This window comes from Catharus ustulatus, chromosome 3, assembly GCF_009819885.2.
Source record: "Catharus ustulatus isolate bCatUst1 chromosome 3, bCatUst1.pri.v2, whole genome shotgun sequence".
NCBI classification, from domain to species: Eukaryota; Metazoa; Chordata; class Aves; order Passeriformes; family Turdidae; genus Catharus; species Catharus ustulatus.
In genome coordinates, this window is record NC_046223.1 from 66180181 (window position 1) to 66207226 (window position 27046).

Below are 27046 nucleotides of genomic sequence, written 5' to 3' on the forward strand. Positions count from 1 at the left end.
GTAATTCTAAATGCATACTACTGAATGAGTACAAAAGCATTATAATACTAATGGTTTTATTTGCTCATATTGCATGTCTCAACCATAGTATTTTGTATTTAAATTTTTATAATATACTTGATAGTTTGGTTGGGAATCTGACCCTGGTAAGTCTGTAGAGGATAATATATATACTGTTCAAGTCTAAACATAAGGTGGATTGAATTCTGTAAATAAGTTTAAGACAGATCAATATTTTAGAGCTCATTTGAGAGTTTCATGTCTTCTGAATAACTAACACTGCACTTTCATACTTCTTATCAACAGACAAATGAATATGAAGACTTTGGTAATAGAATCATTGTTACACAAATGGCAACAACGCCAATGGCTGCAGTAGCTCTGCGGAATTCAGGTAAATTGAAGAATGATGTTATTATGAATAACTACATCCTATAGTCTGGCATTTTGGAAAAAAGACAGTGAGAAAGATGCTGAAAAAATATGAACTGTGTAAGATAATTATGCAGTATTAACAAAAATTCCTCAATGTTTGTTAATTTTTTCTTGATGGAAACTGATTATCTCCAGATTTCAAGTTATTCATTAATCTTGATGCAGAATTTTAGGGCTTGTTTTATTTTCACTTCTGATATTATACAAAATCTTTACTTCACTAGTTTGAATTTCCAGAAATTTCCTGTATGTGTGTGAAGATATGTGCACTGTTTAAAAATAAGTTTGCAGGTGGTTCTTATTGATCTGCAGATCAGAATGAATAACTGTTGATGTGTGTAATTTGTATCTACATTTCCATGGTTACTGGCTGCTCAAAGGCTGAGTAACTTCAAGGGCCCGAATGTCATTGGTGCAGTTACACATTAGCGAGATGTAAATGAGATTGTGCTGCGTGAAGAATTGTCAATTCAGACAAAGTCCCTTCAGAGTCAATCTCTGATGACCCAACTGTTAACATGTCATTAACAATCCAGGTAACCATTATAGTAAAACTAGAATCTCATCAATAAAATGAAGGTGATGTCTTAAGTTGCTAAGGAAGTCCATGAGGTACAAAAGTTTTAAATAATCTCTCTGAGTGTCTAGAAGTGGCTGGTGTTGACTGAAAGACTGTCAGAAAGGCAGGCAAATTCTGCCAGTCTAGAAAACTGATTAGTTTCTTATTTATGCCTCTGGGATTTTTCACAAAGCAGGGAGCAGATCTACTGAGGAGTTCCCATCTGTCCTTTTTAAGCTTTTAGCCAAATTGCTTCTTACGACCCTTTTATGCCCTTTGGCGTCAGAGACAAATGATAAACCAAAAATAATCAGCATTGATTTTCAACCCTTACATTTGAAGATTTCCTCTTCTTTTAAGCATTTAACATTTTAAATTTTAACAATTTAATTTCAGCTAGTAATGCCTCTCTTGAAGTTGGGATTTTTCTAGTCCTTTTCACTGTGGTGTGTTTTAATTTATTAATCTGTATTTTTAGAACCACAGAGACAATGGTAGCTATGCCTTGATCCATTACAGTTAACTTTTTAAAGGAGGTCAGAAGCATATTTGCATAGAAGATATATAAATACAATCCTACTCTAGTGTAATAGTGTTTGGGAACCATTGCTACAGATTGTAGATAGAACATAAGCAGACTGCTCTAGAGAGGTAGTTTTGATTAAAGAATTGAGAATAGCAGGGATGGTAACCCTAAAGCAATCTGTGTTGTGAAATTTCAGCCTTCAGTATAGAGAATTTTGCAAATCTTGGTTAGAATTGTGGTGTAAAATATTTCTAGTATAAAACTCATGATTAGAACAAACGTTTGTTTTAGGCTTTATAAAGGCTCTTCTAACTGAATTATGGGCTCTTTTGGAGTGTGGAAAAGATGATTTGAGAATAACCCAACCCAGACCTACTCCAGTTGACCCTATTGACCAAAGTTGTCAGAAGGTGAGAAATTATTTAAGTTTATGATTTTGTATGGAAAGAAATAGTGCTGTGATTTAGATAGGATGATGCATATAGTTCTGGAATTTTTTATTATAACTATACCTGTTTCTTGGCACATGTATCAAAATTGTTATAATACCAATAATACTAGTTAAGTGATGGCTGATAAAGGATTCTTGTGTTGCATGACTGTTGACAATGCCAAGGATTAGCTATGAAATAATGAATAACAATCATGACAAAACTAAGTCTTAAATTCTAGCCATCAGTTCATGTCCAGATTACTGAAATAAAATCAGAAAGAGTGATATGTTTTAGAGTACAGTAATTTCACGATTATAAGGCACACCCTTTTGACTAAATTTTTCCCCCGAACCTGGAAGTGCGCCTTATAGTCCGGTGCACCTTATATGATGGACAAAGTTGCGAAATTTGCCAAACCGGAAGCGCGAGCCGCAATGGGGGGGTGGTGCTGCGGGAGCACCGAGTCGCGAGGCGGGGGTGGGAGCAGGTGACCACGGATGGCAGTAGCCGCGAGGGGAGGGAGGGAGCTGCTACCGGCCCCGGTAAAACAAGAAGCCGGACGGCGCCACCCTGGCTGCAGGGGTGGGGGGAACGAGAAGCTGGGCGGTGCCAGCCCCGGCCCGGGCGCAGGGGAAACAAGAACCCAGGCGGCCCTGGCCCGGGCATGGAGGGAATGAGAAGTGCAAGCCCACAACAGCCCCGAGCAGAGCCCGCTGGGCGGTGGCATCGGAGCAGCGGCGGTGCAGCCCAGGCAGCTGCCGAAAAGCGGTGCCGGCCAAGCCCCTGCAGCGGCCGAAAAGCGGCACCAGCCAAGCCCCTGTGGCCGCGGCGAAGCGGCAACAAGTGGCGCGGCCGCAGGAAAGCAGCGAGAAGCGCTGCCACCGCCGGCCGCGGGGAACCGGAATGCAGCACGGCCGCACGGTGGGAGCCGTGAGCCGTGCCAGCTGGTGCCAGGGGTGAGCGGGAGTGCCGGGGCCCGCTGCACAAGGAGGGCGCCTGGGGCTGCGTTTAAAGGCTACACCGATCTTTGAAAAATGTTTGCAAATTGAACACCTGCCAGTAATTCGTTACTTTGTTGCGCGCCGCACAGCTCCTTGCTGCAAAAAAAGGAGTGCGCCTTATAATCCGGTGCGCTTTATATGATCTACAAAGTTACGAAATTTACTGACTCCCAGGGGGTGCGCCTTATAATCCGGTGTGCCTTATGGTCGTGAAATTACTGTATTTTTTGTCTCCAGATTTGAGAATTATGTGATAATGAAATACTGTAGTTTTCAAAATTGCTTGTACAATTTGATACATAACAGGTATTAGATAGGTAATAGTGTATCAGACACTATTGCCCTTTTAGATTACATTGATGCCTACCAGCGTATGCAACCTTATTTTGGGCAGGTCTATTTATATTAAGTTCAACCTGTAAAGGATAAAGACAAAATTGATGTAAATGGCAAATAATTGCTCGCACTTACCTGGATGCACTTAACTGATTAATATTCTCTGTTGTTCCCCCTTTTTTTCCTTCTCTAGTCTTTTTTGTTTCTGGTAAATGTGCTCACTTACCCAGCAGTTTTTGAGCTCCTGAGTAAACGAGATATACCAAATAAACCGATGTACTCATTCCGTGAAGTACCCACAGATATAATTGTAAGTGTTTTGAAAGAAGAATACTTCAGCAAAGACATTTTTTCCTGAGAAAATGTTATGGTTATAAAAGAATTAGGTTTTTTTCTTATTGAAAGATTTTGATTTTTTCTGCATTTTGTATTATATGCAGCATGAGGGCAGTATATGCACATATCACTTCATATTAACCTAAATTTTTGTTTTGAAATCTTAAAGGTAATATAAATTTTGATGCCTAATTTAAAGATCATCTTTCCTGACTTGAGTTAGAATTGTGTTTTTCCACATAAAAAAGTAACATAAATAAACACGTTTGTATGTGCATACAGTTACATATGGGAAAATGTTGAAAAATATGTATAGTTGTATTTTATACAGCATTGCTCTATTACACTATCTCTGGATTTAAAAAGAATAAAAGAAAAATAAAAACCAAAATGAAAATACAAAGGCCCCATACCTCAAGGTTTTTTTTTTTTTTTCACTAGGACACATGATTCACACAAAGGAAAAAATCGGTAATTGGAAAGCTACTGATTAAGACATACTTCAGAAAAATAACTTCACCATTTCCGTATTTAGTATTATTTTGTATTCAATCATACTACTGAAGTCAATTATGGCTTTTTTTCTCATCTACAAAGCACAGACAAGTAATTTGTGACCTTGAGTGGCAGTTAAAATCAGATTTTTTTTTTTCTAATGAGTTAGCACTTTAATTGCTGTTATATTTAAGCGTTTGTTTAGCATAGACTCTGGATTGGTGATGTTTTAAGTTGTTTAGAAAGACTTTATCATAATAGTGTGTGTTATGTTTGGAAGAGATTTTCGAGTTCTTTTTTGCAATACTGTTTCGATGATTTCAGGAGGAAATGGCATGATAAATTTCATTTTTCCAATCTACTTCATGCTAATGTGTTCACCAATGGATAGCTTTGTTCAGTTATCAAGTTTTATAAAGAACTGGGAGTGAGATAGGTGTATGCTGAAGATGATAAGTATTTGAGAGCTTTCTAATTGTGGTAGATCTCAAAAATGATTTTTGTAACTTTTGAAAGCCCGTGTTATTTTAGCTTTCAAGGTGCTTGAGTGTTTTTATGAAATTTTATGGGTTTCTAGAAATGCCAATACTGATACAATTGTTCAAAGTTCCCCAAGGAGATAAAGATGTTTTGGATGAGGCTTGTCTCAATTAACTACTGTGCAGCAGTGGATTATAGGCATCCAAGATTATAACAGAAAGGAAATAGTCAGATACACTGATGAGTCTAAGTACTCAGAAAACTCCTGAAGAAGATGTATAGGTTTGTTATAACCATGCTTTTGGGCAGTGATTGCAGAAAGCAAAAGATAAAAGAGTTTGACCAGATAAAACTACAGGAAGCGAAGTAGAAGCAACTTCTGTGCCACTAGAAAATTTGATTGGAAGTTGCTAACTACTCTGTGTGCATTATTTTTTCTTTATTTCTGAATTGTGTCACATTGCCAAAAAATGTGACTTTTTTATGCTAAACTATATTTGCTAATGCGCAGAACTTAATCATTTTTGTGTATCCTTTATTTCTTTAATACCCAGCATTTAAACATTTTTGCTTCCTTTGTATTTTTACCTGACTAGCTGTATCATTGAATAGATTATGAGTTGAGCTTTTACAACTTTTAACTGTAGACTAATCAGGTTTTTATTTGTGCCCTTGGGAAATTTTTCTTAATATATGCAATATTTCTCTTTACTGTGTTTAGCATGTAAAATTATTTTAGAAAATGGAACACATAAATGACGGTTCTTCTGCCTGCCTCCAGACTTTGAGGGTTTCTGCAGTAAATATATATTCAGGGGAATCTAGTTTGAAAGGTGTCCTCTTGACCTTTAGCTTTGAAACACATTAGAACGGTGATTGTCTTCAGTGATTCAGGGCAATCTTAGATGGTTTTCAAAGGTATTCAACAGGTAGATTATATCTGACCTGTAATATTTAAGCTATGCACTGTAGCTGAGCAGTGCAGATCTATCCAAACATTTTTTGAGTGTAATTCTTTGTTAGACCTTTTTAATTATCTTCCTTCCTAAAATCCCAAATCAGAGCTTAGTCTCCTTTCCCAATAGTCCTCTCGCTGTGCCTACTCTTTGTACTCTTTTGCAACTCCAAGCTGTGATTTATAAATGAGAGAAAGAGGTTGATGCCAGAGAAATATCCTTTAGCATTTAACTCTTTGTATGTACAAATATCTAAAAAAATCTTAAATCCCAAAAAAATTGATTGCTTGCATTATCAATTTTATGAATAGCCTTGAGGTCCAAGTTGTGTTTTTTAATTGAGAATTTTATTGTAAATATACTATGTGGAAAAAGCTATCTCCCCCACTGCCCCAAAAATCTAATAGGAAAAATATGCTTTCACTGTGTTTTAAATAAGACTACATTCTATGAAGACAGTTTACTTTGAAAAGTTCTAGATTTTTTTTTTTAGTATTGTGAGTTTTACTTATGATTTTTATTTTTACCTGTTGAAAACCAGAGCTTTTGTTGATTTCATGAAAGTATGGGTTTTAACTTTCGCTTCATATCTTATTAAAATGACTTATTCATCTAATTGGGTGAGTAATAACTTCCTCTGCTGTCTCTGAAACTGTGCTTCTAAAATGTGGAGAAAGTAAAACTTTGTATTTAATCAAGATTAAATAGAGCTCATAAGGATTTTGTAATCTGTTTCTTCTGACTGTAGCACAACAATCTGTCTCTGACATGGTAACATCACTGAATGTTTCTGTTAATTCCTTAGTTTTTTAATCAAATAATTTCTTCAGAAGCAGTTTGCATATGCAGTGAGACAGAGGGGAAGATAATTAGGTTGGCTTTGTGGAAGAAGTGGGAAGCAGCCACAAGTCATTGTCTATTACATGAGATGCTCCAAGATGAAAGATGTAAGCCTCAATATTTGAGCCAAGCCTTGCTAAACTGAGACTAAATTGCTGTCTTCAAGCATGTAGTATTAATCAGTGTCAGAAAGGGTTATTATATTAAAGGAGTTGCTGTTCTCTTCATTAAAATAGACATGCACACACTACATACATTCAAAAAACATTTTAACTTTTTTTGTGGTTGAATACTAAAGAACTAAGATACTTGATATGTAAGGATCTTTTTGTATGTTTATGTTTTTAACAGATTTTTTTTTCCTAACCTTCTATATGATTAGGAGATTTTTGCCATTTTTGCCTTATTTTTTTGTCTTTGACTTTTGTGTGGAAAATGCCTCCTATTACAGAAATAATTTCAGTGCATGTTTCAATAATAGCTTTCATTCAATAGTAAATATCCCTATGAAATTATGATGTGCATAAATTATAAAAGCATACATGTTTTTTTATGTTTCTCTTCCTTTGACAGGATATCATTGACAGGCTTATAATTTTGAATTCAGAAGCTAAAATTCATTCCTTATTCAATTATGAACAATCCCATATATTTGGTCTGAGGTAAGATGCATGTTTTTTTATTCTCTGGTCACATTAACTAAATAGGATATAATATTCTTGGATGTGTTACTTCTGACAAGATAACATTGTTTGGGTTTTATTATGTATAAAGGTGAAATTCACCCTTTTTTTACCCTAAGAAGATTAAATGAAAAATGGCCTACAAAATGACAGCAGTGATGATTCTAATCTTATTATCTGTAAATGGATATATTGTAATATGAGAAGCAATGATAGAAACTGCATGCTATTTTGCCTACTTGACTGTAAAAAACAAGTTGTACATCCACTGTACACCGAAATACTAAAATTATTTTTACTATATTTATGTCAGTTTGGTTTTTGTGATTTCCCTGTACTTAAAATAGTTTTTTGAAGTATTTGTTTAATTATCACCTATTTCACAAAAACTTAGTTTGAGGAGTGTAGCATTTGATTACAAATATTTCTAGAACATGAAGAACCTTTTGCATCTTCAAAGATGCTCACCCTGTTATGCTCATGTATTGTAATATTTAGTGCTTAGTAATTTTAACATAGAAATTAGTTCCTGCATTTTTATTCTGTTTTCCTAGGATGACTGTATAAATCCTTGAATTCACACTTTTGTCAGGAACTTATTTTAGACAGTTAAAATTAAAATCTATTGGATTGTACTTCGTAATATGGGTAACTTTCATAGCCTTGCTTGAGCAAGATATAGTCTAATTGATTAAGGTCTGAAACATTAGCTTTTTGTAACCATATTTGTACTTTGATATCATGGTAAAATTATTTCATACTATATATGAATAACCATAAGATACAGTGTAATTTGTTGATAAGGATGAGCACAGAGGAGATGAACAATGGCAGAGATTGAAGTTGGGAGAGATAAATCGGAAGTTATAATTACTGCTTTGCAGGAAATCACTGGTTTATATAGGAATGAGAATTCTTAAGATGAAATTTGAAAAATAAAATAGTCTTAATTTAGGATTAGACTGACTCCACAGAACATAAAATACATAGGCTTTTCCACAGTCTGTTTAATCCAAAATGCACAGGTGTATATATTAATGTTTGAAGTATTACTATTGCATTCTCTGGTGGATAGTTTTCTTCATTTTGAATAAGTATGAATTCTGAATTATAATTTTGAAGGACAGTCTGGTAGACTGTCACTTTCCCTTTTCACGCTTAACTACTCTGTAAAGTGGTGTGCATGCAGTAGAAATCAAAGGGAAAACATAGGGAAGGTAGATATGGTGTGCATAGCCAATATCTTTTAGTCTTTAAAGAATACTCCCTATGGTGCATTCATATAGATTGGGGTTTGTGTGGTCAAGGGTGAAATACTCAGTTCCACCACAAGCTGTAGCCAATTTAAAATCTGTAGTTCCTTTGGTTTTCTTTTTATTGTTTGGTTTTGTAAGGGTTTTTGTTTATTTGTTTGGGGTTTTTGTTTTGGTTTGGTTTTTGTTTGGTTTTTTTTTAAAGTTCTTGGAAGTATCTTGGCCTAGCATGGTTCTTCACTAGTGTCAGAGACAGGGATCTGGTATTCCATTAATTTAATCTATTGTGTGTTTCTGTGACAAGATTTGTTTACTTGAAGGTCCTTTTAAGCTAACTGGAAAAGAAAAGATGTTATTATCATTATCGTTATTATTATTTATTTACTAAAGGGAAACCTTAGGCAAGAAGTTGGAGATAGGAATAGAAATGTGTAAGTATATAGACAGTTCCTAATTTGTGTATAGAAAGATTTTCAAACTGTCAGCTCAACTTTCAGTTTCAAAGCAGATTTACACTTTATTTAGAATCAAGAATCTCCCAGTTGGCCAATATCAGTTGATAAAAGAACACTGAAGGCTGTCTCAGGCACTCTTTTGTACAGGCTGAAAATCTGGATGCACAGGAACTAATGCAGAAATTGTCAGTGGTCTTTCTGTTTTAGAAGGTTCTGAACTTGCCATCAGAGGACAAATCCTACAGAAAGGAAATTCAGAGCAGTGATTAAAGCTATATATTTTTAGCATACTAAACCCAGAGTATTTTCTTAATTTAATAATCAGCTTTATTTCTCTGATACACATGTACCTGTCAATCTGATTTAACAGGATATTACATATAAGAAATACATTTTCTTAAAATGTGACACTAGAAGTCTTCATTACCTCCCTTTAAAGGCAAAGCTCTTTGAATCTCTAACTTATATCAATAAAGGAATCTTTCAGATTAATGATTTTATATATTATCAACAGAATTTGTCTAGTATTTCAGTACGGTAAATGCATTTATGGGTTTTGAGTTTTTACAGTCCGCCAAGAAAAGATATGCATAATATATATATATATTTTCAAAGTCTTTGCCCAGAGCATTATTCAAGCATTTACATATTGCTGTTCTCTCTATTCAGAAAATGAGTTTTCTGTGAATGTTAGTGACACCGTTTTGTTAGCTGGATTAAAGTGTGACAGAGTAAAAATTTCTACCTTTGATAATCAGGTTCCTGTCCCTAAACAGTATCAATACCCCAAAATGAATTCAAAAATACTCAGTTTGTGTTGGCTTGAGTCAAAAACAGAAAGAGAAACAACATTACAGGAATACGCATAGACTGTGGGCAGTTGGAGGGGATAAGAGTTGGTTTACAGGCAGCTTTTCAAAAAGTCCCTTTATTTAATAGAGTATTTTTGTAACACACTGTTCCTGGAATCTCTTTTTGTGGATATATGATAATATGGCAAGGGCATTTGAATACTTTAAAGAGAAAAACTAGACCTTTTATTTCTTTGGCTATCTTATTTTTTCCCCAGTGTCTTATTTTGACCATAAATCAATAAAACTTCTAAATATTGTGAAGTGAAAAGATCTTTTGTACGTACATTCTGAATCAGGACTACCTTTGTTAGCTCCACACTTTTTCATGAGGTACCTCCTGCTAGTGAGCATCAGGCAAGAACAAGAGCACTCTGTTAAAGAGTTTGGCCTGCAGGGAAATACCTGGAAAATTCTAAGAGTAAACCCTTTTTCTTTCAGATATGCAAATTGTGACTGCTTAATTTTAAAGACACAATGTGCTTGCCTATCATTAGAGATACCTGAAGATAACCCATTTTGTAGAAGTGTAATTTGAACTGCAATGAAAAATAGATTTATTTTAAGCTTCTGTAAGGCAAGGCTGAAAACCCAGAATTTATTACAATGTTCTATGTGAATAAATGCATTTCTGTTTCTGTGGAATTAGAGAAAATTGTAAATATTAGTCTAAGTCATATGCTCATGTGTATCAGCCTCAGGATTGTAAAGCTACTGTCTGCTGCAAATAGAAAAAGAATATTGGCTTGTTACTTTCAGGTTTGTGTAGTAAAGATTTTGACATTGTTAGGTTACATTTTCTTTGTCATATAAAATGTCATGGTTAATACATTTTTTATTTATGTTTTCTTGCTTACCAAATGAGTGCAGAAAATGATAAAAATTCATTGTATCTATTTCTGTTGCCTAAAACCTTAGCAGAGAAAGATTTAGGAGAGAAAATTTAAATGTCTTATACTATACTGACATCAAAATCAGTCAGCATCTTGAAATTTGCCTTAAAGCAGTACATATCTGTTAAAATTTCATCCAGAACACTCCAGTGAAATCCAGGTGAATGAATTAAATGAAAAAGAAATGTGATAGGCAAAAGATAACTTTGTGAGTTTTGAAAATGCAAATAATAAATACCCCTGCATTCTCCTCCATTACTTTTTTCAACTGCATTGTAAAAACCCTCCCTTATATACAGTAGTTTCACTACTGTAAGGCGTATCCTTTTGACTAAAATTTTGGCCCAAACCTGGAAGTGCACCTTATAGTCCGGTGCGCCTTATATATGGAAAAAGTTCAGAAATTTACCAACCTGGACGTGTGAACTGTGAGCCGCGGGAGGAACCGGCAGGGCTGCGGCAGCTGGGTGGAGGCGGGCCCGCGGTGCCACGGCAGTCGGGTGGAGATGGGGCCACAGCCAGCACCCGCACAGGGGGAGCCAGCGGCGGATCCTCGCTGCAAAAAAAAGTGCACCTTATAGTCCGGTACGCCTTATATATCGGCAAAAGTTCGGAAATGTGCCAACACCAGGAAGTGCACCTTACAATCCGGTGTGCCTTATGTTTGTGAAATTACTGCAATTGCATTTTTATAGTGAGGTAGGCTCAGCATATGAAATAGGTCATTCCTTGCATTATGTGTATTGTTAATTAACAGAATGTGTGACTTCAGTGATTGCAACACAATGCTGTTTATATTTAGTCTCTTTTTTTCCTTTCTATTCATTAAAAATCATTATGAGTTGAAGAATCCAAAGGGTCTGGATTAGCAGTGACTATTAGTGGTGGGGATTTGCAACAGAAATATGTGAGAATGCTTCCACATTATCTGTGATCATGTAGTTACACAGTTAATTCAATTTTTTGCTAATTTATACGTTAATAGAAGTTTGTTATGTTTATTCATTTAAAACAATATTAATAAAATAGGAACAGCAGATTCTGTGATCAGATGTCACTTGTTGGTTCATTTTTTTTTTCCTTTACTTAGCTGAGGGAAATTAAAAGTCTCCACTTCTGGGTCCTTTAGGCTGGCAAGTGTTGCACATGAAAAGGGTTTTTGTTTAGCTAGGGAAACCTTTTATCATTAGCAACCTCATTACTTGTCATTGTAGGTACATTAGGCAACTGAAGTGGTGTAGGTGCTCGTTCAAAAATCTTTTCGTGTGAAAAACATTGTAAGGAATACATTAGTCCCTGAGTTTTCTTCCTGGGAGAAACATGACTACCCTGAGGTAATAACTTCCAGCGTCCCAGGCACGAAAAGTGTAACTTCTGTATCCAGAAACTCATATACTTTTTTCAAAACCGTACATTGCCCTCAGAGGAACAATTAGAAGTCTCGATCCTTTAGCTAGACCAAGTGCAGAGGTGTCCTCTGTCTGCTCATTGCTAATGCCTTTTGTTCAGTTCGCAAAGGCAGTGTGCAAGGCTTTGCTTGGCTGAAGCCAAAATGCCCTTTGTGTTCCAACACTGACTGACTTTTGACTTCTTTAGGGGATTTTTTGTTACCCATTGCCTTTGTCTGCTGGTCTGGCACTTGATAATAATTGCCATTCACTGTTTGGATCCACATTGTAATTGAAATTTAGACTCTTATTCAAAGCATAAGAAAGAATAAATAAAATTGTTAATGTAAGCTCTGGTCATAAATGTTTTGAGGCTGTCCCCCATGATGATGACACTGCAGTTGTTTAATGCAAGTTTGGCTTTGGATTTCACTTGTGTTGTACATACTCATTTAGTGAAAATGAGGGCCTATGACTGCAAAGAGGTTCCAGTCCCTTGTTTTATCGCCCTTCAGTTTTTAATGTTTATTCCTGGGAGATTAAAAAAAAAAATGCACCTTACCTTGTCCCACAGCTGAGCTACAAATATCATGCTATGTATTTTGCACTGGCATGATTCAGCCATACCTGCATCTGTAGAAGACAGTAACTACAAGCCAAGAGAAAACCTTTTTCTAAAGACCAGTTTAGTCCTCTATTTTGGTATCATGTACACTGTGTATAGCAGAGATGCAAACGTTTTGTGCTTAGCTGGCCATTTTATGCTGCATTCCCACATCTATTACTATTGTAGTATAGTTTACTTTGGATGAGCTGCTTTCTTTGTTTATATGGTGGAAATTTCGTACTGCTTATAGAATAAAATTTTACCCTGTTTCATTTGACTACGTACAGACTGGGGTTAAATTTTTTAATAGCACCTCACATGGGGACTGTGTTTTGAATTGTTTTGAATTTGGGACTAACACAGCATATTTCCACTGACACTGTGCAAGCAACTGCTCAGCAACAGAACTTTCTTTTGTATTAACATTACCCAGCAAGTAGGATAGGAATGTGCAAGAGGTTGAGAATGAAAAGAGCTGGGACAGCTGACCTGAACTGACCAGAAGAATGTTTTATACCATATAGATCCCTCTCAGTAATAAAAACTGAGAGGCTTGAAGGTTGGTCTTGTAGGTCTCATTGGTCAGAGACTGGCCAGGCACAGGTGATGAGGGAGTGAGAAGTGGGGGAGTGCTTTGTTGCTGACTGGTGTCAACCCACCACAGACTCTTACAGCTGCTGTGTTCAAGAATAGTATCTTGCATCTTTCACCACCCACTGAGCATTAGCAGATATGCCTGAAGTGAGGACATCAAAGCAGCTTTGGAAAGAGCATATATTATGAAAGTAAGGAAGACTAGTGTATGGTGATGTAGTGGGAACTGCAGAAAAATAGAATTGGGTTTACCATGATAAAGGTCCTGTTTGAGAGAAATGTGGTTTGACATTGGGAAAAAGAACAAAGGACATACTGTCTTGTGTTCTTGAAAGAAACTAATAGAAAAAATATTGAGATATTAATAAGCTATCTTCATAATGTGCGTTTTTAGCAACTCGAAGTAAATCAAGGGCAGTTTAATTATATTATTTTCAGGCAAAAAATTTAGAGAGACAGCATAAAAATTAGCAAGGTTTATTTACTAGCTGATTTATATCTCACAAAGGACTTTTTGTTCTATCATAATTAAAGAAGTCATTATGATTCCACATACCAAAACCAAGGAGATAGCCTGTGGAACAAAATACTAGTTAGAATGCCTTATTTTAGATTAGGGATTTCTACGGTGAAATAGTAGTTGTGAAATTGTGGTTGAAGGGATAGAATCCAGGGAGCAATTTTTAAGAAAAATGGATGGGGTAGAAAATGCAGAATTCAGAACAAAATTACTTATTCCTAGCATATTTTCACAGCTATGATATGTATTTTGCTATTTCTGAATTTCTTTAAAATTACTCTTCTATAAAAGACTGCCTTCAGATAATATTTTCTTTTATATGCATTTCAGTTTGTTCCTGGGTGTATGGTATATCTTATAGTAGTGATCATAGAATTACATAATCAGAATTGAAAGAGAGATGGAAGATTGTATAGTACAACTGCTCTGCTCAAAGTGGGTTCAACTACAGAGCATTACTCAGGGCTGTGTTCCATCTGGTTTAGAATATTGTCAAGGCTGGCGATCCTGCAGCATCTCTGGGCAGTTTGTTCCACTGTTTTACCACTGTCACAGTATATTAAAATGGAATTTCTTATCTTTCAATTCATGCCCATTGCATCTAGTCCTTACACTGGTTATCAGTGAGAAGAGTCTAACTCAGTTTTCAAACCTTTCTGTTCAATATTTATACACACTGACAGGATCTCCCTAAGGATCCTCTTTTCCAGGCTGAGCAGTCACAGCTGTCTCAGCTTTTCCCTATGTCAGATGGCCCAAGCCTTAATGATCTTCTTGGCCTTCTACTGTACCTGCTCCAGTGCACCTATATCATTCTGTTACTGGGGAGCCCAGAACTAGACCCAGCATTCCAGGTATGACTTTACCAGAACCAATAGAGGGGCAGGGTCATCTCTTCAGAAAGTGACTTTTGGCAGTGCTCTTCATTACACAGCCAGGATGGTGTTGGCCCTCAGTGGCATGTTTCTGGCTCATGTTCAGCCTATTGACCATCAGGACCTCCCGGTCCTTATCTGCAAAGTTGCATTCTGACTGATTGGTCTCCAGCCTGTACTATTGCATTGGGTATACTTCCCAGATGTGAGAACTTCACCGAAGTTTATATTCCAATATTCAGCAGTATTCAGCAAGTTGGGAATTCTGTCTTTTGCTTTCTAAAGAAAATTTTTCAACATATCTCAAAAATATATGCTTTAATCTTATTGTGCTATATCTGTAAAGGTTTTATGCATTCTCATAAGCATGTACTTCTTATAGATGAGATATTGAGATGCGAGTCTGATCCAATTCTTATGTTCCAAAAAAAAAAACAAACAAAAAAAAAACCCAACAAAATTCCATAGCTGTATTCAAGCACGTTTACAAATATACTCACTGAAAATTGTGGTTTTTTGTTTATTAACTATTATTTATGACTTTGGAAGGTAATTAATGGAATATTACATTTAACCAAACACATTTTTAAATGTATTTTTCTATATAGGTGAAAATTTCATTTGAATGCCCAAGCAGCAACTGCTCACACTAGATCGTGTATATTTTGTCACTTACTCTACCACTATTCCTTCTACCTAATTTTATTTGCTTGTGGTTGGTTGTTCTGGGTTTTGTTGGTTTTTTTTTTGTTCTGCCTTGCCTACCAGAGGAGATGTTAAAAAGCATTCTCGGCTCTAGTCTTTTCCCAAGTGGTTTTTAACTGCTGGAAACACGTCTTTGCCATTTATTGTACTCAACAGAAAAAAAAGTATCCATCTTCATGCTCTTTTCTGTTTTTTCTTCTAAATCGAAATTATAGTTGAGCTGCCATTTTTTCTTCTGTGATTTAGAAAAATACTGAGAACAAATTTATGTCACAAAATGATTAATGTAAAAGAAAAGCTGAAGAGTACTGAAACTGAACAGATCAAGTTGTTTAAAAAAGAACAGGAAAAAAACTGTGACATATTCTCGTCTTGACTGTTTAATCCTTGGCCACAACTGTATGAATTTTCAGGTGTTAAATTATTGAGAAAATGACTGATGAAGCTATTGTCAGTAGAAACATATTAGAAATTACAGGGAAGAAAATAAGCTTTGACTGACAGACTATAAATTTAAACCACTGTATTTTCTAGTTCATATCAAATCTTATGTGAATAAAAAATGTTATGCTGATCAGCCTTAATTTATGTTGCATTTTATGACTGTGTTAAAACAGGAAATAAAACCAGTAACAAGAATGTTTAGTTACATTGTTTTCCTTGAACTGGAAGCCCTCAATGAAGTTATTCTGTTGTGGTCATAGAGTGAATGGATTAATTAAAAGAAACAGTAATATTATTTGGATTGCTTTATTTCAGATTTATGTGAAAACATATATTGGAGTGCTTATGCTGTTAATTTGCCCCAAACTTATGAAAGAAAATTGTATATAATCTACTGTCTTGTGCACTTGTTATTATTCATTTCATTTATAATTTGTTTCTCTGAGAAAAACCCAACCCAGCACATTTGTTGGTTTTGTTATGTGTTGAATCTTTTACTGCTTTTGAACTCTGTTAAATTTGATTATACAGAAGCACTTAAAAACCTCTTTTCTAAAGGAAAGATTTTTTTTTGCTTCCCTACCTTCCTCTCCTTTCAGATAACCTAATTCTGAATTGCTTTACCAACCTGTTATTGTATAATTTTCTTGCATTTCACATGGACTGTCTTACTTAGCCTGTATCATTTTTGTTACACTGAAAAATCACAGTGTAAACTCAAAAGCAGACTAAGCTGACCAGTGGATATTTTCTCTGGTCGTTCAGTGCATGCAGAAAAACAGCTGGGAAGCATCCTCTATTAAGGTTATGCCACTTGAGTGGTTAAAAAGGATGTAAAAGAGTGTTCCTGACCTAGTTGTGTCTGGGGTTTTTTTTGGACACTTCAAGTGGGTTTTTTTGTTGTTTTTTCCTTCCCTTCCTTTCCATTGCAAGACCTCATAAACATGTTCATCCTTGTCTTTCTGTGCATTGCTGGAGTCCTGACTGATGTGCTACCATTTCAATGTGTCCTCCTGCAGGCTGTTAAATGTGCTGTGCTCTGAGCTCAATACCCTTTTACTCTTGGAGACTCAGTATAAAGTGTCACAAGTTTTACTAACTGCTCAGAAGGAAAATGTCACAGAGACTTCAGAAGGACCAGGGTAAGAAGTGATTGATGTAAATGTTATTTTAACTATCACACTCTTCTTCTGAGAACAAATACACATATGCCGTAGTAGCTTTAAACATACAAATGCTTTCACTTAAGCTGATTTCAAATGTCCATGAGTTTCCTTGCATGCAGGTTTGTCAGCAGTTCTGAATTATGAAAAGATAAAATAGCCTTCTCTTTCTCCCATGTTCACTCTAATAGTATAAGAAATAAAAAAGCAATTATTTTTCTACTTTTTAGTTGATATTACTACTCTTGTTTCTTTAAAAAAAAGTGTTTAAAACTTGTGAATGTAAATATTCCTTTTAATTTTATGGTTTTTTGATATTATGCATTTAATAGAAAATCAGTGTATTGTTTTAATGTTCATGAATTAAAGGTGCCATCAGTACTTTGGGATTTTTATGGAGGAGTGTTGTTGTTATTGTTTGGTTTGTAGCTTTGTCAACTCTCCAACAGTTTATTTGTAGTTTAGTCAACTCTCCAGCTTCTGTGACTTTCCACTGCTGTCTTCTAAATAAAATTGCATGGTGCATCCTTTTAAAAGGAAAAAAGTGGTTTTGGGACAGAAGCGGACAGTCATTTAGTTACTGACATTTTTTCCTTTCTCACGGCATGCTGAGTTTAAAGCATTCTCCTCTTACCGTTTGTTTTATGGGACCATTACAAAATGTAAGTCAAACAGTGTGGGTGAAGATGAGAGTTATTTACTATTTAAAGATGAAAACTACTATTTCTCTACTAAGGTAAAACTTTTATTAAAAACTTGGTGAAAAAACCCGAATTTTACTGCTTTCAAAAATTTTGTACCTTGGGCTGCACGGTGACTTCAGACAGCAAGTTGTCTGTGTTTCAAATAATGAATCACTCTGTTTATTTGTGACAGCAGAAGTATACTGGTAGACCAAACAAGGAGCAAATTTTGATGGTCCATTAACTGTCACTGCCCTAGTTATATAATTTTTATGTGACATAAGAAAATTTGTGAGATTTTCTACTCTTTCAGGTTCTGTTTTTTGCTCAAGTTATTCTAAATCAGTGGTAGGTAGGGAAGCACAAAGTTAGAATAATGCTTCAAGATATCTCAAAATGCTTCATGTTTCTGTTTATTTATACCTATATGTATTCTAGGCTGTGTTTTAACTCTGGTATGTTTCTCAAAATGTTGCTTCTGTAAGTTTTCTGAATTAAGCAGTCAGTAAATCAAAGCTTATAATTTTTGGAGGTTTATTGTGTTCTGTTCGGGTTTTTTTCCACAGAGTTTTTATAATTGATGGTCTGTCAGTGGAGAGAAACCATGTTCTTGTAAGGATAAATCTGATTGGAGGACCACAGGAAAGGATTTTGCCTTTGAGAGAATTAGATAAGGTTAGAACCTAAAGTTTACCTGTTTCTCTTTCTGTAACTTCTGCCTTCATTAACTGAACACTTTTGCTGATAATTTGGCATGTAAAAAATTATTTAAAACCAGAGCGTCTTTAGTTTTGTGAAGTGTTCACATTTTAAAGAAATGATACACTGAGCAAATACATTGCTCCCACTATTTGGGGATTGTCATGTACCTAGGACATACTATGTTCAGACAACATGTTTATTTTGCTCCATTTTAGTGTTAACTTTAAGTTTGTTGGGTTTTTTAAATTTATTTTTATATTTCTGTGTTTTCTTTACTAACTTTCCATTTATCTTCTTATTATTTGATTTTTTTTTTGCCATTCTTGGGTTTTCTAGTTATTGAATGTCTAATACGTGGAGCTTTAATCAATATTCTAACAATGGAGTGTTTGTTAAGGAACTTCTTTAAATGTTCTACTTCTCACTTGATGTCAGTCTCATAAAGATGAAATACAGATTACTGTCAGCACAACAAAGACACCTAAATCAATGTCTAAAGTTGGAAATATATTTTAGTAGGTTGTTGAGGGTTTTTAAAAATAATTTTTATAAAATTTGCAATTTCCTTTGTGGTTGAAAAAAGGAACTGTAAAATCAAAACTGTCATTGGTATATGCACCATAAAAATTATGTTCTCAAATGCTTTTTGGATTTTCTATCCCTTTTTTTAGTTACAGCACATCTCATTGGAAATCATAGTATCCAGCATAATTTTGGTGCCTAAGCAGTAATTCTGGGAACTGTACCTTTGTGTGTTAATTGAGAAAAAGCTATTAATTTTCTCTGCTAAATTATTTTGTTTCTGGTCCTATTTCTAGGGCAGTGGTCTATATCCTTGGCCAATGTTTTCATCATTCCCTGTGCCAAAGTGCTATGTTGCAGAAATTCCTAGGAAAGCTGAATTCAGACAAGGTACACAGAAAGCATGCAAACAGTGTAGATTTCATGCAAGCATTCAGTCAATTAAAAAAATTTCTTTTTCCTTCCTCCCTGCACCCTGCTGCCCACCCTCACATCCCACAGATTACAATCTCGTTAAGTACAGTAATTTTACGATAATAAGCCTCACTGAGTATAAGCTGCACTTCCAGGTGTCGGCAATTTTTCATTCTTTGTCCATACATAAGCCACACCTGATAATAATTCGCACGTTACAATACAGAGCGTGATAAAAGGTATCTATTCTATCACCATCTGTTGAAGGTGGGGGCAGTGATCCTTATCTCAACGGCAGGTATTCTGCTGATGAGCCATCCATTGAAACCAGGCAGGGCATTGTTCTTTATCTTTTCACAACCCATCCTTCCTCCAGTGAGTCATTTTCTGCTAATGGCCCATTGAGTCCCACTGTGGGACTGATAAAATTACTGCATCCCATTGGAAGTTGCTCCAGCCAGGGGGAGGAGCCCAACATTTCTTACCAAGATAAAAACAGAGGTTTTGGGACACTAAGGGAGCCCCTTTCTCCACTGGACTCCAGAGGGAAATCGGATTTCTCCACATCACCACTGGAGCTCCGGAGGGAAACTGCACCTTCTACAGGAGCACTGCTTCAACTGAATCACATCTGTCACTGCAGGAGGATGCAGCCACCATTTAATGGGACTGCTACCAACACCCTGCCTGACGGGGTGTCAGGTTGTACTCTGACTTTGTCAGGGCTTGGAGCTTGTTTCTTTGTAGTTCTGTATTTCTATTTTAATTTCCCTAGTAAAGAACTGTTATTCCTAATTCCCATATCTTTGCCTGAAAGCCCGTTGATTTCAAAATTATAATAATTTGGAGGGAGGGGGTTTACATTCTCCATTTCAAAGAGAAGTTCCTGCCTTTCTCAGCAGACACCTGTCCTCCAAACTAAAACAACAACTTTTTGTTCTTTGTCCATATATAAGCCACACCTGATTATAAGCCGCACTTCCGGGTTCGGACCAAAATTTTAGTCAAAATGGTGCGGCTTATAATCGTGAAGTTACTGTACTTGAAATTATTTCAGTGTTGGCTGTGATTGTAGCTAAATAAGTTGGTTTGGTTTTGCTTGTCTGGTTTTGTGCAACTGTCAATCTGCAAAGCTCTGTTTGGTAGTCTAATTCTTATGCACACTTCAAGATTAACCTCCTGGCTCGTCTCTGGTGGGTGACTCATAAGGTACATTTATATCATCTCTCTAGTAACTGAAGCAAGACAGTTTGCTTAAACTGCAGAGTTTTTTGTACACTGTTTTCGGGATTCACATCCCTGTGTTTACAGAGCTTGGTGGTGTGTGAAATAGAGAGTGTTTAGGATAGTTGGTTTCTTCATTGAACATCAATTTGGAATGTGAGCAGACTGAAGAATTCTTTGAAGAACTACCTAGGCACAGCAGTTTAATTCACACAGAGAAACTATTTTAAGGTTTTGGTTTGTATAGACAATGCAAAAGAATCTGGTGAATCGTTTGGCAAATAAATAAGTCATTGTATTTGTTCATGTTTCCTGTATCCCTCAGATGAACTTATTAGAAATTATAAATTTCCTTAGCTGAGACCGATGTACAGAAGTGATAGAAATTCTACATTAACTGTGGACTATAAAATAGTCTGTTTGTATATATCTGGGGAAAAAATACTAAAATATTATTTCCTGCTCTGACCAGAGGACAGGACATATAAAAGAAGGGATTTTTCTGTATCTTAGCTTTTTTAATACTGTTCCAGGATTCCCAAGGCAAGTTTCATAAGACAACAATCAGAAAATGGTAAAGTGGGTGTCTTCAAGGAGGCAGTAGTATCACTCTTGGGTTGGAAAACCATATTGTATCGTTCTTATTTTCAGAATGTGTTCCAAGGATCCCTCTGTTCTCTTGTTCAAAATAATTCTGTTGCTTATCATTACCCAGCGGGATAATGAAATAGATATTAAAGTTGTCAAGTTTGTGGATGAGAATCAGCTAAGAAAACTTGGGTAAAACTTTGGGTAACTGTAAATTTTCTGAAATGATGTTTCAATGATTTGCAAATGAGTTTGTTGAAGAATTGAAATCAAAGAAATATTTTTAGTTAGAATGGCATTTTTGATGTAAAAGGTAACTGAAGTAAAAGATTACATAACTACAAAATGAACAGAATGTTTGGTAGTGGAGTTAAAATATTTTGAGGTTTTTGTTTGAAAAGAAAAGAGAAATAAACCATTGAAAGTGTTCGATTTCAGTGCTAGGTTAAAACTACCCAACAAATCACCAAACTGTGAACATGTGATTTGCCAAACTGAAGCTTTCAGGATGTGTAAGTTATTTAGAAAGAAAATACTAGAATAATAATATTAGAATAAATAGATGAAAAATAAAATTATGAAATTCTTAAATTGCCATTGCAGTGCTTGAAACAAAAGAAATCAAGAGCATGAATAAAAAATGGAAAATATCTGAACTGTATTTTTAAACACTATGATATGGCAGTGATAGAAGTTTTCTTTCACATGGAAGGTTAAAAATACGATGGCAAGATGGATCCATGAGTTACATTTATACAAAATTTTACAACTTCTTTGATTTGAATATTCAGAATTCACGTGTGTTACTCAGATTGCTTGGAGTTTAGAAAAATACTTGTTAAATTTTCATTCTGCTTTAGTGCAAGGAGATGGACAGGGTTCACGCAGATTTTTGACTGGCAAGAGTTCTGCAGTCATGGTGTGAGTGGGAATGCATGGCTGCTTCATTGTATCTGTTGACAAGGATGGAAGGCCAGCACGATGTCTCTGGGTACCTGAACCTGTGTTCAGATTTCATGCTATGGTGTTTCATTATGTAACCTGTGAGGTATCATTCTGGTCCTCTTATTTTGGGTGTTTCTATGACATGAATAATTAAGACTAGTAGATTATTAGTACTGTTTAAGAATGTATAGTTTCTTTGGCTGAAAAAGCTGTAACTGTAGGTTTTATTCTGTCTGTCCTGACCTCTTATTTGTGTCTTCTTTATTGCTCAAGACATGGACACCTCAAGAGAAGCTTACCTTTTCTTTGTACTTAGAAAATGTATCCTATATCCTTCACATAATTTTGATGGCAGGTGTAAAAACATAACCTGAGTTGATTTTTTAATATATAACAGATATTGGAGATGGCCTGTGAGAGTTTTAAAAAAAATTAATTTACAGATGTGCTCTTGAATATGATACTGCTAATACTTCTGTTTCTAACCCTCCCATCAGATGGAGTTGAATGACATGCCATAACAGAACATTTTGGAACTAAGTGTGGCCAAACTGAGGTCAGGGAAAAGGAAGCTTCATTTCCAGATCCCTGGACTTCATTTATACTGTGTCTGTATCTGATATAATGGAAACCATGGATAAAACTGAAAGTAGATTATGAGGGGTGGTTACTTAAAAGGACTTGTTCACATTGAGTTTTCTAGTGTGAAAACCCAAGAAGTGGGTAGGGTTTTTTATTCTATAAATTCTTTTGAAGGGACAGGGCTAAACGTGCAACACTGACACCTTATGGTTCAGTTTGGGATGTGAAGGGAGGAGAACTAATGAGCTGTAATAAAAACCAGAGTAGTGGTAACTCTGACAGTGTATGGAACATGTATCCCAGCACCAAGGCCTGAAGGCTGTATATAACAGAACTCTTTTTTCATACTCTTGCTTTTATTCCATGCTGTTATAGTGATCACAGACACTAGCAAGTGGATATTTTGACTCACTGAATAAAAAAGTTGGTAAATTTAGTAACTTAGAGTAGTGAGGTATCTCTTCCATTTCATAAGGACACACTGAGTAAGCAGACTCACCCAAAAAGATATATTTGTATTTGTGGAACACTTGTAGTGCATCAGTGTTTGCAAATATCTGTCCTGGTTTTGCAGATGTTAGATATTTGTGTGTGTGGTGTATGGGTCTACAGGAAACGATTTATGGAAAAATAAATTTGGTTGATTGTATATTAATATGGTCTAATAATATCAGCCAGCATTTAGAGTTTGAAAACTATTGGATAGAAGTATATTAATGATTCACTTCTGTCAAAGATAATTTATAGTGAAATTTCAAATTATTTATGTGGGTCATTATTTGTATGTGAAAATTAATTATGCCATTTCTACCTGTTTACACTGCAGCAAGATACCCTGCTACTTTTCTTTTTTAATTGTTCAGCTATTATTAAGGTAATTTGAGGAAGAACTATTAAGTGGTTTTCAAAGAGTGATGTAGTTCTTTTATATTCAGGATAAAATTGTGAAAAGATTTTTTTTATTTGTAATATTAACTGTAGTATAGATTATTAAAATATAAACACTTTAAAAGGTTATTAAATTGTAATATTCACTCTTCTATTTGCACAGAGTATGTTTTTCTTTTCTAGTCCTAGCTCTGCAGTTATGATAGTTGATAATGACTGTGGCTGAAGAATATTGTCCGTAAAAGTCCTGCAAGGATGCATTCACTGCTTAACATTTCTCTAAACTTGGGTATCCCACCATTTATTAATCGTATTTTCTTCTGAACTCATACAGTCCAGACTTGGTACCAAAAATCTGTGGTTATTTCTTAACAGAAGTGTTTTGATAATTTATCTCAACCACTCTTCTCTGAGTTCTTTGCTTTACACTTCTAACTTGAATGGGAACTTACTGCCATGTTTCAGGTTTGATTTTATTTAGGGTTTCTTTTTTGTGTGTTTGCTTGTTTGTTTTCTTTGGTTTTGCTTTGTAAATCAGATTTCTTTTTTTTTTTTTTTTTTTTAATACCTGGTATTAACAGTGTCTTTAATTATTTTTCTAAACATTCTCAAAAAATCAGCCGTACTATCCTTCCTCTTATCCCTTATGTGACGTAAATGCCTTTGTCACCTGCATTTCTTTGACTTGTCTTCCTTTTTGTATTTGTCTTGGTATTCGTGTATGAGTCTGTTGCCTTTTGCTTTTAAGTCCATGCAATTAAAAAAAGATGAAAGAATAGTAAGGTCTATGAGAAATGCACATGAGGTTTCCAAAATTGCCTATCTCTATATGGATTTGTTTCTATGTATTAGTCAAATAAATTGTAGTCAGATTATTCATCTCTCAATTTAGATTTTGAATAAGATATGCATGGATTTACTGATCTTAGTTATTAATCACAGAAAAACATTTCTGCCACAAAGCACAGTCAAATGAGAAGAGACTTGTTTCATTTCTTATGTTTTATAAAACATTGATGAGTTTTTCTGGGTCGTACTTGCTTTAGAAGAGCCAAACAATCTAGCTGAAAAATTATTTGAAGAATTATAAAGCAGCATCTTTTAGAAAAGGGAGATCAATTTAAAATGGCTATTTTGATGTAGTGATTCAGATTTCATATATGCATGTAAGTGTAGCTTATTTATAGTCCAATTTCATAGCTTCATAAACTATTAAGTGTGGGGTTTTTGGGTTTTTTTCATGAGATTACACAGAACAATCAATGCTAGCACAAAGTCAGTACAAGTAAGGGATGGGATGGCAAAATATAACCATGTATGAAGAAGAAGAGAGCAGGAGTGCAGCAGATTGATTAAATTGACATTAGCTTCTTTTCAATCATGACTGTATTTAAAAGCTTGCTAGAATGAGTAGGGGAAGGTCTTAGTCATTTTTTTCCTCATATTTTCTTTTCTTCGTATTTTTTTTCTCCTTCCCTTGTTCCTTCACCTTCTATCCTTCATGTCATTCAGCAGGTCTAGTATCTTTCCAGAAAAAAAAATACAATTCAAGTAATTAATTTAGTATAAATAGTGACCTCATTTAGTGACAAATCAGAAAAGAGAAGAAATAAAAGCAGAACTTCTATTTCTTGGTCTTGTTGTGTTTAGAATACCTCTAGTGGTAGTGGTAGTGTGACAGCCTGCCCCCAGTAACACACAATATGTATAGCCCAGAACTGTGTTGTTGCTTAAGTTTCAGCTACAGGGTAAGGCTACTGTTGGGCAAGGTATAGTTGCCTACTAAATTGTGAAAGTAAAATGGCGTGATACAGATACCATGAGTTTCTGTAAGCAGCTGTCATTCCAAAAAAAATCCCAAGGTTCTGTCTTTTTATTTTTATTGTACTGTGATGACCTGCTGGCAGAAGTAATAGTACACATTTAATGGCAAGTTAAGGGAAGCAAGTGGTTTACCTGGAAGAAAATAAGGTGCAGTAAGTTTCCACAATATGATACCAGCTTATACTGGATTTATTAAATACATGACTGCACCACAGTATGTTGGTTGCATGGGTCTCTGGTATATTGATTAAATCTCTGATCCTTGTCTACCAAACTGAATTACTACAATCCTTGAGGAAGTAAAATAACTGTTTAACTTGTATCAAGGAGTATTTCTTTGCAGTTATAGAATTTTCCTCAGTACTCACCTGTTTCAGAAATAACAAAAAAGGGCAGAGAAAGAACTAGAAATCATATTGATAATACTGTAAGAGTTAAATCCTTCTCCACACTAAATTTTCATAAGTAAGCTGTTCTAAGCATCACTGCATGTTATTTGGGAGGATACTGAGGACTTATTTATTTGAGGATAGTGAAGAAATTTCAGGTTAATTTGGGGTCATTATTAATGATAATAATTAGGTTACTATAATAAGATTGTTTTGAAATTTTTCATATTGTGTAGGAAATTCCAATGACAGAGATACAATCTACTAATTAGAAATCATTAAGATCTTTAGATGAACTTAAAATAAATTACATGCAAAATTGTAGTTCTATTGAAAACATTCTAATAATCTTTAAAGAATAAGATTGTTTGAAGAGTGTTTTGAAATAGAAATGCTATAAAGATGTAAAATTAACAGCAAACATTCTAAATATCCACAGACTGGCTCAAACAATTGTTGATTCTTGTCCTGGTTAAGGGTAAATTTAGGGACAAAACCTCCTAAGGAGGTTTCCCTCTAGAAAGCAGATTCAAGCAGCCCCCCACCAGTTCAGGAGAAAAAAATCTCCTTCAAGAAAAGTGGAAAAAACTGTTTATTTAAGAAGCAAAATACTGACAAACATGAAAAAATAATAATATTAAACAGTGGAACCTCTCGCTGCTCTGAAGAGATGACAAATTCAGAAAGTCCTTGTTGTGGGGTGTAGCTCAGCTCGCTCAGTCTCTCTCAGTCCCTCCTGCTGGAAAATGCCACGTCTGGGCCTCAGTGGGGCCACAGGTGTGAGCTCCCGCTGTCTGTCCATGCTGCAGACAGCACAGTCCAGGAGAAGGATGCAGGGGAGCAAGTGCAGTCTCTGATAACAAACTGTGCACTACTTCTCCTCCCTTCACTCTCAGAACCAGTCTTAAAGCTGCAAAACTTAATATCCAGCTTAAACAGAGCATACAATTGGGAGTACAAACATCATAAAGTCACCCTAGGACAATGCTTTGATGAGAAGTCACAGCAGTATTCATTTCTATCATGTCCAAAATGTAGAAACAAAATAAAGGAGACCTTGTGAGGTGTGAAGAATGTTTATCACCGTACTCAATACTTAGTGTAGGTTGCAGTCATTTCATATGGTAGGGACTATGTGGTCCAACAGCAGAGGGACTGTACACAGCTGGAGTGAACGCATGTGCATTTGCCTTGTCTCAGGTACCGTCTTTATTTTTCCCCTCAAGATGGCCAGAAACTATTTCATAGCATCATTGAATACTTTGGGAGCCAAGTTACCTGGTAGCTGCCAAGTGCCCTCGAAGCCAGGAGGGCAAACCTTTTCCTGGGGGGCATCAGTCACAGCATTGTCAGCCAGGCAAGGAGGGGATTGTCCCGCACTGTTCTGCACTAGGGCAGCCTCACTTTGAGTGCTGGGGCAGTTTTGGGCACCACAACATAAAAAAGACATTAAACT

General features: G+C 35.5%; 1 protein-coding gene across 5 annotated transcripts in view; it reads left to right on the forward strand.

Moving 5' to 3' along the window:
- TBC1D32 (TBC1 domain family member 32) overlaps positions 1-27046 on the forward strand; it is a 76149-nt gene that overhangs the window by 23665 nt on the left and 25438 nt on the right. For all 5 annotated transcript variants that reach the window (XM_033054752.1, XM_033054755.2, XM_033054753.2 and 2 more), the window contains 7 exons: positions 307-394; positions 1812-1930; positions 3485-3601; positions 6972-7060; positions 16686-16808; positions 18079-18187; positions 19033-19126. In XM_033054752.1, the coding sequence (XP_032910643.1) occupies positions 307-394; positions 1812-1930; positions 3485-3601; positions 6972-7060; positions 16686-16808; positions 18079-18187; positions 19033-19126 (739 nt within the window). The remainder of the gene's footprint in view (positions 1-306; positions 395-1811; positions 1931-3484; positions 3602-6971; positions 7061-16685; positions 16809-18078; positions 18188-19032; positions 19127-27046) is intronic.